This window comes from Somniosus microcephalus, chromosome 5 (assembly GCF_052327205.1).
Source record: "Somniosus microcephalus isolate GS21.2 chromosome 5, FLI_Smic_1.0, whole genome shotgun sequence".
In the NCBI taxonomy this organism is placed as follows: domain Eukaryota; kingdom Metazoa; phylum Chordata; class Chondrichthyes; order Squaliformes; family Somniosidae; genus Somniosus; species Somniosus microcephalus.
The window spans coordinates 145708741-145724351 of NC_140991.1; the positions used below are offsets into that span (position 1 = coordinate 145708741).

Genomic DNA, 15611 nt, shown 5'->3' on the forward strand with positions numbered 1-15611 from the left:
CGCTTCTGATCTTATGATGGAGGGAAGGTCATTGATGAAGCAGCTGAAAATGGTTGGGCCGAGGTCACTGCCCCAAGGATGTCCTGGGGCTGAGGTGGTTGGCCTCCAACAACCACAACTATCTTCCTTTGTGCTCGGTATGACTCCAGCCAGTGGAAAGTTTTCCCCCTGATTCCCATTGACTTCAATTTTGCTAGGGTTCCTTGATGCCATCCTATGATTAAAAATAGTACAATTCAGCATTGAATATTTTGACTGATCAATCTATTATGGTGAAATGTTTACTTGGAAATGCCCTTCCTGTAGATTGGCTTGCTCGTGTAAGAAGAAATTCTCACTCTAACATAGCACCTAAAGTTTTAAGAAGGACAGTAAGCAAAGATGACCAATGGTTACACGGCGGAAGGGTGGCCCCTTGGTAAAAATGTCCTAGCTGGATAGGGTAGAATTGGAGAAAATGTTTCCACTTGCGGGATAGACCAAAACTAGAGGTCCAAAATATGAGATAGTCACTAATAATTCCATTAGGGAATTCAGGAGGAACGTCTTTACCCAAAGAGTGATACGAATGTGAAACAGGCTACCACGAGGAGTAGTTGAGGCAAACAGCATAGATGCATTTTAGGGGAAGCTACATAAGCACATGAGGAGAAAGGAATAGAATTGCATGCTGATGGGATTAGATGAAGATGGGTGGGAGGAGGCTCGTGTGGAGAATAAACACCGGCATAGATTAGTTGGGCCGAATGGCCTGTTTCTGTGCTGTAGCCTTGATGTAACTCGATGACTCATACCCTATCCCCATACAAATATTCTGTCCAGAATTTTTACTTTAGGGTCGGGGCGGGTGTGTGCTGGCTGCGTACCTCTATTTCCTCCTTTAAGACGTTGCTTAAAATCTACCTCTTTGACCAAGCTTTTGGTCATTTGCCCTAATTGCTCCTTCTGTGGCTTGGTTGTCAAATTTTTATCTTATAATACTCCTGTGAAGCTCCTTGGGACATTTTACTATGTTAAAGGTGCTATATAAATACAAGTTGTTGTTGTTGTTGTTGTTGAGCAGGCATACAGGTGGTTGGGAAAGGTGGCTATTGCTATATTTCGAAGAGATTTGTGTGGGTGCAAGCAAAGATGGAGTCACAGCGACAGAAGGCTGCGCCTAGGTTCCCCGATACCTCCCTGGAAGTCGGGGTCCAGGGAATCAGAGCACGCAGGGAGGTCCTATTCCCTGGCAGTGGCAGGAGAAGAGCAGCCAGAGAAACTAAGAGGGAATGGCTGGAGATCGCCCAAGAAGTGAGCAGCAGGAGTGTTGTCAGCCGCTCCTGGATTCAATGCCGGAAGAGATTTAATGATCTCATGAGGTCAGAAAAGTGAGTACAATGCCACATTCAACCACATCCTGACGTGCATGTCACGCCAACCCCCTCACTCTGTCTTCCCAAGCCTACCCCTGTACATCACTACTCACACCAACCTACCTTGCAGGTGCACCCATCCCTCACTGTCTCGGCACCTACTCACATCCCCATCTGACTAACCACCACTGACACTCACCCTCATGCAATCATAGAAAGTAGCACCACAGAAGGAGACCATTTGGCAATGTCACGCCACTCCCTCACAGTCACCCTATACAGATGGAGCCCATACATTCCTTCCACTCATTCTATCACTCTCATTCAAAGTTCTCTTCTTTCCCTCCTTGCAGAAGAGAGCGCAGAACAGGAGAGAAAGAGAGAGAACCGGAGGTGGCCCTCCAAATTTGACGCCAGCAGAGTAGGCTCTCAAAATAAGTGCAGTGACAGAGCTGCTGGCGATGGGAGAGGAGAGAGGGGGACCTCCCAGCAACCTGGTGACAGAATTAAATATCCCACATGGCATACAACAGTCACTCATGGTGACTGATGTCAGCAGCCAGTGAAATATCATCATGTGCATAATGTTAACGTAACACATTCTTATCATAAGAGTTACTCTCCCACAGGTCCATCAAGGGTCCCCTCCCTCACTCCCACTGTCCAGCCGGAGGAGAAAGACAACTCCTCAGTGGAAGCTCCACTCTCTGAGGGTGCACCGTCACCAGACCCATGTGCACCCAGCACCAGCACAGATACCCGCACCTTGGTGAGTCGTGCGAGACATAGAGTAGTGTTGTCACCTGGTGTCTCACACATCACAAGTGAGTAAGAGCAGATGGTGGAGACAGGGGCAGCAGTGGAGAGTCTTTGTCAGAGGGCACAGGACACTCCAAGCTCTGCTCAGCTGGATGCAGATGCTGAACCTTGGGCGCCATCGACAAAGAGGGCGATCCTGGAGGAGCAGCAACAAATGCGCGAGGCTGTGGCAGCTTTTCCAGCCGCGATGTGCGTGAATGTACAGAGAATGCAGGTGCTCACCTCCAACATGAGTAGCACCATGTCGCAGACGATGGCGATGATGTGCTGTTCCATGGAAAGGATGGCCACCTGCATGGAGCAGCTAATGCGCCAGTCCAACGAGAACATGCTTGCTGTGAACAACATACTGAAGACTCTCATTGACCTCATCTCGAGGAGGGATACCAACATAGACTTGGGCCTTCATGGCCTCACTGATGTGCAGCAAGGTGCTCCCCAGCTCCTTGCTATCAGGGAAGTGCGGGTGGCCCATGAGAGGGATGATGGCGAGAGGGGACATGGAAGTGGGGGCTCTGCTCAAAGATCTCCCACTTCTCCCCCGTTACCTCCCCCTCAGTCAGAGCCCCACATACTGCCTCAGAACCCAATGGCCAAGTCTGCCCCTGCACAGTTGCAGGAGGAGCAGTCTTTGGTGGGGCCTTCACAGTCTCCAAAACCCAGAGGACGTCCGCCAAACGTGTCGAAGCAGTTGCAGCAGGGACGCGAGCAGCCTGCCTCTACCTCTGCTGAAGCCACAGGGGTTACACCTCGTAGAAGCACTCGGAAAAGAAAAAAGACACAATCGTAGGTGCATAAGGGTATCTACATGGGTGTTTGCCAAAATTTTAGTGTTAAGTTTCAGTTCTATTTATGATGCACATAAATTTATTTTGTTCCACTACTTTTCCATCTTGTCCATTTTTGCCTGCTACCTGGGAAGTGGCTTTGTCACTTGGAGTGAATGGTGAGACATTACTTAACCTCGAGCAATGGGGGTTTGGGTTTGGTTGACAGGAATGGTTTTATCTGTTGGTGTGGTGGGGTGGCGGGGGGGGGGGGTGAAGTTGGTACAGCATCTGGGAGCCATATGTGCACTGGGGCAACTTAAGTAAATCAAGCCATTATGAGACCATCCCAGCCTCCTGGGCAGCAATGTACGCCGTTGCTGGTGCCATCTCCACCTCAGGCTCCTCCTCCTCTTCCTCCTCCTCGTGTTCCACCTGTTCCTCCTCCGAAGAGGCTACGTGCTCTGCACCTTGCTCCTCCTTCAGCTCCAATACTTGCTGCTGTGCTGTGTTGTGCAGCACAGCATACGACGATGATTCTGGAGACCCTGGCTGGTGCGTACCGAAGGACTCCTCCAGATCTGTCAAGGCATCTGAAGCGCATCTTCAGCATGCCAATTGTTGCTCTATAACACATCGGGTGGACATGTGACTCTCATTATAATGATCCTCGGTATCATTGCTTGGCCTCCTCAAGGATGTCATCAGCCATGTCTTCAGTGGATAGTCCTTGTCTCCAAGCAGCCAGCCTGTTTGGAGGTGCGAAGAGCTGAGGGAGAGTGGGCTGGCGCAGGATGAAAGAGTCATGACAGCTCCCTGGAAATCTGGCACACACATGCATGATGGTCTTTTTAGGGTTGCAGATGAGCTGCACATTGAGAGAGTGGAAGCCCTTGTGGTTATAAACACTCCTGGGTGATGATGGGCTGCCTTAAAGGTCACATGTGTGCAGTCGATGACTCCTTGCACCTGTGGGAAGCCAGCCAGAGCTGCAAAGCCAAGCGCCCGCTCAGTAACGCATCAGTGGGAAAGTTTACATAATTGGCTGACTTGTGAAACATGGCATCGGTCACCTGGGAGATGCATTTATGGCCGGCCGACTGTGAGAACCTGCAAATGTCTGCTGCAGATCCCTGGAAGGAGCCTGAGGCAAAGAAGTTGAGGGCGGTGGTAAGGCACATCCGTCAGGTCCTCTGGTCTTCTTCAAGCAAACTACAAGGGGTCGATTTTCCTGAAGCTGTCGGGAAGGCAGCGGGACTACAACTTTCGGGTTTTAGACCCGCCTACTTCGACGTCCGGCCAATCTGCACGATCTTCCCTTGATTGACCTTGTTGAGCCCGCCCAGCGGGCTCAGCAGGCCAATTAAGGGCCACCCGGCAACAGGTGACGTCACAGACTGAAATTTCATCTGTCAAGAGTTCTTGACAGATGAAATATCAGTGTTTCACAGCTGTTTGAAGCTGTGAAACACTGACAGTCTGAGTTCTAACCTGAGTCCTTCTGCACAGACTCAGTTAGAACTCTCAGCAGCACTCAAAGCTGAAGGCTGTCACTTTTCACAGATCGCAGCCGTTCAGCTTTAAGTGCCGGCTGAGTGATGGGCTCCCGACGGCTACAGGAAGAAAGGCTGTTAAGGTAAGTAAAAGTTCTTTACACACTTTAGACACACCAAACACACTTACCTTTGCACTCATGCACCCATCACTCACCTGAGCACCGACATCGCGACCCCTCCAACTCCTTCAACCCAACGGCCCGCCTGCTCTAACCTGGCGTGGTTTGTAGCCGTCGGGAATCCCACACGAAACCCCTCAAAATAGGGATTAGGCTAAAAACTGCCTGTTAACAGGCAGTTAATTGGCACTAATCCCTTCCCGCCTGGTTTCGGCGGGTCTCAGTGTGGGGCGGGTACCCGCCGCCCCTGAAACTTGCGTGGGGCGGGGTTTTGGGCGGGATGGTGTCGGGACCCCCCAATTCAGGATTCCCTTCCCTCCCCCACGCCTGAAACCCCGCCTGACGGCTCCAGTAAAATCGACCCCCAAATGTCTGCCACGACCAGGCGTGATAGTCTGAGCCTCCTGAAGCACTGCTGTTCAGTCATGTCCAGGAAGCTCATGCTCTGCCTGTATGCCTTGTGCTGGGGGTATCGTCTCTGGCGTGATACACCCCTGTGCTGACTTCCTCTCTCCTGCGGAGCATCAGGTCGGTGAGTAGAAGGCTGCTGTGTGGTTGCTGCTGCTGGTGGTGGAGGGAGTACATGTTTAACGTGGTGGATGGGGTGCAAATCAAGTGAGCTGCTTTGATCTGGATGGTGTCGAGCTTCTTGAGTGTTGTTGGAGCTGTACTCATCCAGGCAAGTGGAGAGTATTCCATCACACTCCTTACTTGTGCCTTGTAGATGGTGGAAAGGCTTTGGAGAGTTAGGAGGCGAGACACTCACCACAGAATACCTAGCCTCTGAACTGCTCTTGTTGCCACAGTATTTATGGTGTGGCTGGTGTTGTTGGTGCTGGGGTTCATCTTGGTTCGAATTTGAGGTCCAAGGTGAGACAGCGTAAGCGGCACCCATGCTTATCAGATAGAATCCAGGTAAAGTGGAGATCAGAGGCACAACCCTCCAATGTAGTGAGAGTGACTTGCACTGTGGTGAGAGTGGCTTCCGAGGTTGCAGAAATCACCTGCAAACACCTGAAAGCAAAATCTCTGCACAAAATGGTGTCAGCAAGAGCCTTTCCCTTAGGCAAGAAAGCAGGTGTGAGCTGTGTGTATTTATGTGCTTTATCCAGCTGTCACTTAATGAAGTAGCACATTGGCCACTGCGCTAACGCCTTCCCTTCACAGGCGAGCTTCCCGAGGTTTGTGAGTCTCGTGCGCAACCAGTTAAAGTTGAAACCTCACGTTAAAAAACGCTGTTACGGGTCTCTCAATGAGCAGTTAACTACCTCAATGAGGTCGCCCGCCTCTCCTGAGCAGATCCCTGGCGCGCTTCGAAACACGCACCAGTTAAATGCGGAAGTCGGCAGGATCCTGATGCGCTGTCAATTTCAGCGCTTTTAACTGACAAACTGCTCCCAAACCTGCACGCTCTGCACTGTGAAAATTCCAGCCTCTGTGTTCCAACAAAAATGAGTTGATCCCAAACTGTCACTCTTCTCCAACAACCCGATGTCCTTTCAAAACCAGGATGCTCAAAATTACTACTAATATTCCAAATATGGTATCACAGATGATCTAGATTAAATAATTTGAATCAATTCAGTCAAATTCCTTTCATATGTAGCCATGTACTTGATTATCCTTACAGCTTTATATTGACTGGAAACTTTTAATAATCATATAAATCCTTTCCCTATTCCATTTTTGCCAAGGGGGCACCCTTCCTCTATGTAACCATTGCCCACCTTTGCTTAGTGTCCTTCTTTAAACATGCCACATAAAGTATGAAATGTGAAATGGTCGTCACCCCACCAAGTCCATTTCCTAGACAAACTGTGCCCAATTTGCCCCATTATGTATTCTACCCTATGCATCTAATCTCCTGGAGGATGTGACCAAGCATCCTGTGAAAACAATACAACTCTGTGAAATTTCTCCTTGACCGTCTGAAGTTTATCAAGCAACACTCCAGAATATTAATTTCTACAGCGCACAGTATTCAACTCTGACAAGTTGTACTTCACAGAGGAGTCACCCATGGCCCCCACCACACAAGAACTATTGTGCTCTACAGAAATATGATTATCTTTGTCCTTATTATAATCCTCAATCCTATTCTTAAATGATTATTTATCCAGCTTTTTTGAAGTAGTCAATTAATATAGCATTGTCTAAAATTATGGCTGCAAATTTACATGCCAACATAATTGATTGATGAATGTAGTTTTATATCACATCAAATAAAATGTTATTTAAATCTCACTGCTGTCATAAGCAAGGAAGATGTATTGTGATTCACCCAAGGAAAGGAGTTTGTGGCGGGGACGAAGGCGATGGCTTCTGTCTTTCCACTGTTTCATTGGAGGCTCATCCAGGACTGGATACTTGACAGATTCCCTAGGATGCTGCCTGGTATAAGGCAATACAAATACAAAGGAATTCTTGAAAAATTGGGAATGCTTTCTTTGGAACAGAGGATATTTCAAAGTGATTTGATAGAGGTGTAGGTAGAAATGGGCTGTTTCCAGTGACTGAGGGGTCTGTTTATATAGGAAGGGCAGTCTTAATTAGCTAGTATGTCCTTGCTAAGAGTGGAAAGTCAGAAAATTAATCTTTACATGTTATTAGTCTACTAGAAACAGCACAAGGAATATTATTTGGAATTATAGGTATATCTAGTCAGTAAAAGTATTGCTATAATTTGCATCATAGAAAAATGGCTGTGGAAAGTATGAATTGCATTACCTTCTGGAAGTTGAATAATTGCTTGAGCTCCCTTGTCCCCATGCATTACAGTGTCATTAAACACATTTATTATGGTAGCTGGCCTCTGAAGCTTTGCTTCCAAATTTTTCATGTAATTAAACCTTGTGGAAAAAGCAAACAATTACTAAATTCAGTTGGCATGCTGATTATCAAGTTTTTGCATATACTATTTTATACTGTTAAAATGTATATACCTCCTGTAGAAAGTTATGGAAATGCTTGATATCTACATATATGTTACTGAAAAACAGAAAACACTTCCAGAAAATAGATAACCATGAGTATGCCCATATTTCCTGGAATTCCTGTAAAAATCTACTCGCAGGCAAATAATTCACATAAATGCATTACATTTGGGATTTCCATTGTTGAAGAAAACCATGCAAGTGAGCAAAGAATTTCTGTACCCATTTAACTATAAAGCCTATGTGCTGTTTGGGGAATATAGTTTAAATCATGATTTATCATAGGGAAAGCAAGAGAGAAGAATTTCTGCTTCTTTTTTCCATCCCCCATCCAGGGACCACAGAGGCAATTTTAACCAACCCACTTCGGTGGAAACCGGACGGGTGGGCGGGCAGTTAAAATCAGCTGGGTGACTTACCCACTGATGTCCCGCTCTGTTCACGCTGGTTGGAATTTTAACCTGTTCTTCTGAGCAAGCGGCAAAGACATCCACCTGAAGTCAACAGGGCCCTTCTTTAAAGATAGAAATCAGGTTTATTTTAACTGGTGGCCAGAGCGGGAAGCCTTTGTGACTTTCCTGCCATATGAAGATAGCGGGAAGAGGATCCAGGGCCAGAAAAGGCCCAATACAGATAATTCTTTTGCTTTCATTTTTACTTTCCTTGTGGTGTCAGGAGGTGCAAAATTGCACCTCCAAGTCCCACGAGGAATGTGTTGGCCTCACCTGCCCCAAGACCATCCCAAAAACCCCATCCCACAACTTACCCGAGTGCCAGCAGCTGTCCCTTTTGTCCTGGCTAGCAGTCTCAGGCTGCCCGATATGATGCTCCTGCTCGCGGCCAGCTGCCACATCCCTCCTGATCGGGTGGGCAGCTTACTGGGATCATGCACATCAGGCCCAGGAGTTAAAATCACCCGGGCCTCGTGTTGCTGAAATCAAGGGGGTTTCGTACTCACCCTGCCTCCCCATCCACCCAATTCCCGCTCTGGGTTAAAATCGGGTCTCACCTATGATCTTTAGAAAATGACTGCCGGTCAGCAGCCTCATACACTCTTCCACAGCTCCTAGTCCCTCACCATAAAGAAAATATTCTAATTTGTTATTCTTGAATCCAAAGTGGATGACCTCACACTTCCCCACATTGAACTCCATCTGCCATAGTTTTGCCCACTCACTACCCTGCCAAGCCCTCTAAGAATTTTATGCGTTTCATGGGTCTATGCCCCTATGCAACATTCTGCTCCTATCTACACAACTTACTGTACCTCCTAACTTAGTGTCTCTTAAAACTTGGATATACAACTCTCTAGACCTTCAGCCAAGTTATTGATACATATGGTGAAAAGCTGAGGCCCCAGTATAGATCCCTGGGGAACACCACTTGTCACATTCTGCCAGTCAGAGTACATTCCCTTTGTCCCTACTCTTTGTCTCCTGTCTCCCAACCAATTACCAACCCATGTCACAAGGTTCTGTGCACTTTTACTTTTGTTAATAATCTCACCAAGTCACTCCCATATTTCCTCTTACCAAGTTTTACAGTGGGATTCTGGAAGCAGGTGGCCCATCTGCCTTTAGGGATTATGCACAGTGCAATATTGAAAGGACAACAAGAGAATTAATTAACGTCAGGGTCCCTCCTCAAAGGCAAAAAAAAATTATTATTTTTCAATATCGAGAAAGGTAAGTTAATTTTATTAGAATATTATTTTTTCTGATGGTCCTGCTTCCTAGACTTCCTGAAATTAAAAGGCAGATTTGTTTGGAAGCAAAATTAAACAGAGCATAAAAATGTAAATTTAAGCCACAAAAACTGACTTTGAAAATTGTTATTTTTAAAACTAGAACTGCCCAGAAATTCGGGTCGGCGGCTTCCCACGGGTGCAAGCCCCCGACCTGCACTTACCTAGCATGCCGGCCGTTGTGCTGTGGGCCCACGTGGGATTCCGATCCTGGGCCTGCTCAGACTGCCGGCGCGCAGTGCTTGTGTATCCCGGGGCGCAGTTAGTTCGAAGCATCCCCTGGGATCACGTGGGCCATGGAGAGCCAATGGTAGCAGGGAATCTGTATTCATAGATTTGACAGGAAGACCTGTCAAATCTATGAATACAATTCAGCCCCAAAACATCACTAAAACTTCAAATAATTTTTTTTTTTTTAAATCACATTTTTAAAATAACTATAAATTACATAAAATAACTATTTTAAACAATATTTTAAATTTTTGAAAAAATTAATTACAGTTTCTAACGGGGCTAAAAATAAACTTACCTTTATTTAAAGTATTTAAAAATAATAAACCTGTGGAAATTTTTTTTAAAATTTTACTTAATTCACCACTTACCTTGTTAAAGGCAGGCCTTGCAACTGCTTTTTAGAAGGGTAGCTCCTGGACTTACCCTCCCGGAGAAACCTGCAAAAAAAACGGAAGTTCCAGGCGTACGCGCTGCCTCTCCGGCGCACGCGTTCAACCTGTGAACCCCTTCCTTTAAGGGAATGGAAGTTCCGGTTTCCCGCGCATGTGCAGTGCATGCATGAAACTGGCACTTTCGTGGGCCTACACGTGAGTACCCAGTGCATACTCACCCGTGGGGACCCGAATTTCTGGTCCAACATTTCTTTTGAGGTTTCCAACCAAAATGATGAAAAGGAGATCTGTTTAATATTTAGTGGTTCCTTACCATTCAGCTTGCCAGACAACAAAATTAAATGTTGGATAGAGGAACCACCCCGATTCTGATAATCTTCTCTGCATGTCAATTCCAAAGAAAAAATTAGGCGAAGGAGTGTGCTGGAAGGTCACATTCACTGTCGTATGGTTTCTGCATAATAAAGCAATTGAACAAGTTATACAAAAACAATGTTGTAATACTTTGATTATTAATGCTTCTCCTGCAGCAGTGCCATTGGGGAGAATTTCCATGGGTTTCTCGATCGCCCACTGTAACTTTGGCAGAAGATCAGCAGAAACCCTAGAGAAACGGCAAAAACACCTGCTTTAAGCTATTTATGTAATTTCTCTGGGCGTTTCCCTGATCATCAAGCTTAACAACAAATGTATTTTTAAACCCACTGCGACAAAAATGACATTTTTTGTCTAATATTTAGCTTGATATTATCTTCTTTAATTTTGTCGCTGTACCCAAGTTAAAAACCAGTTTCACTACACAAAAGTATTCCAGCTCCTTTTGCTATATTTTCTTGCAATAATCAGTCAGTTCGTCTGAAAAACAAGTTCCCAAGGGAGGGGCCAATCTATCATCCCCTATTGAATTTAACAGATCGTTACTTTAATTCACAAAGCCCCAGTCACATTAATGGATGGAAAATCACAGCCAATATATCCAGAATTCTCTGATATACTGCCCACTTTGTGCAAGGCCCCACCAGTGACACATGACCTTGAAAAGTCCCACACAGAGGGGGGGGGGGAATTTTAACCTAAAAAAAGGGGTGTTGGGGGCATGGGGGTTGTTAAAGTGCTAAAAATTGGAATCCCGACCTGAACCCGCCTACTTCTGGTTTTAACGGGGGCGGGCAGCCTATTTAAATATTATAATGAGGCTGGAAGCCTCTTCTTTAACCTCCATTTTGTGTTTAACTGTAGCTGGTCAGGTTTTGAACACTTTGTAAAACTCACCAGCTATAGCAAGGTGAGGACTGCTGCATCCAGGCGGTAAGTGCCTTTACATTTACCTCCTGGATCCAGGGTCCCTGCCTAACCCACCTCCCATGATCGGAGACCCCTCCATGAGGCCTCCGACTGCCTTCCCGGACTGCCCCCCAACCCCACCCCACCGATGATCTTCAGTCCGGCCCCCCACCCCCACCCCACCGATGATCTTCAGTCCGGCCCCCCACCCCCACCCCACCGATGATCCTCAGTCCGGCCCCTTTCCTCTCTCTCCCACCGATGATCCTCATTCCGGCCCTGTTCCTCTCTCCCCCACCGATGATCCTCAGTCCGGCCCTGTTCCTCTCTCCCACCGATGATCCTCAGTCCGGCCCCGTTCCTCTCTCTCCCACCGATGATCCTCAGTCCGGCCCCGTTCCTCTCTCCCCCACCGATGATCCTCAGTCCGGCCCCGTTCCTCCCCCCCACCGATGATCCTCAGTCCGGCCCCATTCCTCTCCCCCCCACCGATGATCCTCAGTCCGGCTCCGTTCCTCTCTCTCCCACCGATGATCCTCAGTCCGGCCCCGTTCCTCTCTCTCCCACCGATGATCCTCAGTCCGGCCCCGTTCCTCTCTCTCCCACCGATGATCCTCAGTCCGGCCCCGTTCCTCTCTCCCCCACCGATGATCCTCAGTCCGGCCCCGTTCCTCTCTCCCCCACCGATGATCCTCAGTCCGGCTCCTTCCTCCCCCCCCACCGATGATCCTCAGTCCGGCCCCATTCCTCTCCCCCCCCACCGATGATCCTCAGTCCGGCCCCTTTCCTCTCCCCCCCACCGATGATCCTCAGTCCGGCCCCGTTCCTCTCTCCCACCGATGATCCTCAGTCCGGCCCCGTTCCTCTCCCCCCCACCGATGATCCTCAGTCCGGCCCCGTTCCTCTCTCTCCCACCGATGATCCTCAGTCCGGCCCCATTCCTCTCCCCCCCACCGATGATCCTCAGTCCGGCCCCGTTCCTCTCTCCCACCGATGATCCTCAGTCCGGCCCCGTTCCTCTCTCCCACCGATGATCCTCAGTCCGGCCCCGTTCCTCTCTCCCACCGATGATCCTCAGTCCGGCCCCGTTCCTCTCTCCCACCGATGATCCTCAGTCCGGCCCCGTTCCTCTCTCCCACCGATGATCCTCAGTCCGGCCCCGTTCCTCTCTCCCACCGATGATCCTCAGTCCGGCCCCGTTCCTCTCTCCCACCGATGATCCTCAGTCCGGCCCCGTTCCTCTCCCCCCCACCGATGATCCTCAGTCCGGCCCCGTTCCTCTCCCCCCCACCGATGATCCTCAGTCCGGCCCCGTTCCTCTCTCTCCCCCACCGATGATCCTCAGTCCGGCCCCGTTCCTCTCTCCCCCACCGATGATCCTCAGTCCGGCCCTGTTCCTCTCTCCCCCACCGATGATCCTCAGTCCGGCCCCGTTCCTCTCTCCCCCACCGATGATCCTCAGTCCGGCCCCATTCCTCTCCCCCATCGATGATCCTCAGTCCGGCCCCGTTCCTCTCTCTCCCTCACCGATGATCCTCAGTCCGGCCCCGTTCCTCTCCCCCCCACCGATGATCCTCAGTCCGGCCCCGTTCCTCACTCTCCACCGATGATCCTCAGTCCGGCCCCGTTCCTCTCTCTCCCCCATCGATGATCCTCAGTCCGGCCCCGTTCCTCTCTCTCCCCCACCGATGATCCTCAGTCCGGCCCCGTTCCTCACTCTCCCCCACCGATGATCCTCAGTCCGGCCCCGTTCCTCTCTCTCCCCCATCGATGATCCTCAGTCCGGCCCCGTTCCTCTCTCCCCCACCGATGATCCTCAGTCCGGCCCCGTTCCTCTCTCCCCCACCGATGATCCTCAGTCCGGCCCCGTTCCTCACTCTCCACCGATGATCCTCAGTCCGGCCCCGTTCCTCTCTCCCACCGATGATCCTCAGTCCGGCCCCGTTCCTCACTCTCCACCGATGATCCTCAGTCCGGCCCCGTTCCTCTCTCCCACCGATGATCCTCAGTCCGGCCCCGTTCCTCACTCTCCACCGATGATCCTCAGTCCGGCCCCGTTCCTCTCTCCCACCGATGATCCTCAGTCCGGCCCCGTTCCTCTCTCTCCCACCGATGATCCTCAGTCCGGCCCCGTTCCTCTCTCTCCCCCATCGATGATCCTCAGTCCGGCCCCGTTCCTCTCTCCCCCACCGATGATCCTCAGTCCGGCCCCGTTCCTCTCTCTCCCACCGATGATCCTCAGTCCGGCCCCGTTCCTCTCTCTCCCACCGATGATCCTCAGTCCGGCCCCGTTCCTCTCTCTCCCACCGATGATCCTCAGTCCGGCCCCGTTCCTCTCTCTCCCCCACCGATGATCCTCAGTCCGGCCCCGTTCCTCTCTCTCCCACCGATGATCCTCAGTCCGGCCCCGTTCCTCTCTCTCCCACCGATGATCCTCAGTCCGGCCCCGTTCCTCTCTCTCCCACCGATGATCCTCAGTCCGGCCCCGTTCCTCTCTCTCCCACCGATGATCCTCAGTCCGGCCCCGTTCCTCTCTCCCCCACCGATGATCCTCAGTCCGGCCCCGTTCCTCTCTCTCCCCCATCGATGATCCTCAGTCCGGCCCCGTTCCTCTCTCCCCCACCGATGATCCTCAGTCCGGCCCCGTTCCTCTCTCTCCCCCATCGATGATCCTCAGTCCGGCCCCGTTCCTCTCTCCCCCACCGATGATCCTCAGTCCGGCCCCGTTCCTCTCTCTCCCACCGATGATCCTCAGTCCGGCCCCGTTCCTCTCTCTCCCACTGATGATCCTCATTCCGGCCCCGTTCCTCTCTCCCCCACCGATGATCCTCAGTCCGGCCCCGTTCCTCTCTCTCCCACCGATGATCCTCAGTCCGGCCCCGTTCCTCTCTCTCCCACTGATGATCCTCATTCCGGCCCCGTTCCTCTCTCTCCCACCGATGATCCTCAGTCCGGCCCTGTTCCTCTCTTCCCCCACCGATGATCCTCAGTCCGGCCCCGTTCCTCTCTCTCCCACCGATGATCCTCAGTCCGGCCCTGTTCCTCTCTCTCCCACCGATGATCCTCAGTCCGGCCCCGTTCCTCTCTCTCCCCCACCGATGATCCTCAGTCCGGCCCCGTTCCTCTCTCCCCCACCGATGATCCTCATTCCGGCCTCGTTCCTCTCTCCCCCACCGATGATCCTCAGTCCGGCCCCGTTCCTCTCTCCCCCATCGATGATCCTCAGTCCGGCCCCGTTCCTCACTCTCCACCGATGATCCTCAGTCCGGCCCCGTTCCTCTCTCCCCCACCGATGATCCTCAGTCCGGCCCCGTTCCTCTCTCTCCCACCGATGATCCTCAGTCCGGCCCCGTTCCTCACTCTCCACCGATGATCCTCGGTCCGGCCCCGTTCCTCTCTCTCCCACCGATGATCCTCAGTCCGGCCCCGTTCCTCTCTCTCCCCCATCGATGATCCTCAGTCCGGCCCCGTTCCTCTCTCCCCCACCGATGATCCTCAGTCCGGCCCCGTTCCTCACTCTCCCCCACCGATGATCCTCAGTCCGGCCCCGTTCCTCTCTCCCCCACCGATGATCCTCATTCCGGCCCCGTTCCTCTCTCCCCCATCGATGATCCTCAGTCCGGCCCCGTTCCTCTCTCTCCCACCGATGATCCTCAGTCCGGCCCCGTTCCTCTCTCCCCCACCGATGATCCTCAGTCCGGCCCCGTTCCTCTCTCCCACCGATGATCCTCAGTCCGGCCCCGTTCCTCTCTCTCCCACCGATGATCCTCAGTCCGGCCCCGTTCCTCACTCTCTCCCACCGATGATCCTCAGTCCGGCCCCGTTCCTCTCTCTCCCACCGATGATCCTCAGTCCGGCCCCGTTCCTCACTCTCTCCCACCGATGATCCTCAGTCCGGCCCCGTTCCTCTCTCCCCCACCGATGATCCTCAGTCCGGCCCCGTTCCTCTCTCTCCCACCGATGATCCTCAGTCCGGCCCCGTTCCTCTCTCTCCCCCACCGATGATCCTCAGTCCGGCCCCGTTCCTCTCCCCCCCACCGATGATCCTCAGTCCGGCCCCGTTCCTCACTCTCCCACCGATGATCCTCAGTCCGGCCCCGTTCCTCTCTCCCCCACCGATGATCCTCAGTCCGGCCCCGTTCCTCTCTCCCCCACCGATGATCCTCAGTCCGGCCCCGTTCCTCTCTCTCCCACCGATGATCCTCAGTCCGGCCCCGTTCCTCTCTCCCCCACCGATGATCCTCAGTCCGGCCCTGTTCCTCACTCTCTCCCCCACCGATGATCCTCAGTCCGGCCCCGTTCCTCACTCTCCCCCACCAATGATCCTCAGTCCGGCCCCGTTCCTCTCTCTCCCCCACCAATGATCCTCAGTCCGGCCCCGTTCCTCACTCTCCCCCACCAATGATCC

At 51.5% G+C, this 15611-nt stretch overlaps 1 protein-coding gene across 3 annotated transcripts in view; it reads right to left on the reverse strand.

Annotated features, from left to right (window-relative positions):
* Positions 1 to 15611, reverse strand: part of ngly2 (N-glycanase 2) — a 334241-nt gene that overhangs the window by 176475 nt on the left and 142155 nt on the right. For all 3 annotated transcript variants that reach the window (XM_085988341.1, XM_085988340.1, XM_085988339.1), the window contains exons 5-6: positions 10233 to 10373; positions 7344 to 7465 (exon numbers count right to left, since the gene is read on the reverse strand). In XM_085988341.1, coding sequence (XP_085844467.1) covers positions 7344 to 7465; positions 10233 to 10373 — 263 coding nt within the window. The remainder of the gene's footprint in view (positions 1 to 7343; positions 7466 to 10232; positions 10374 to 15611) is intronic.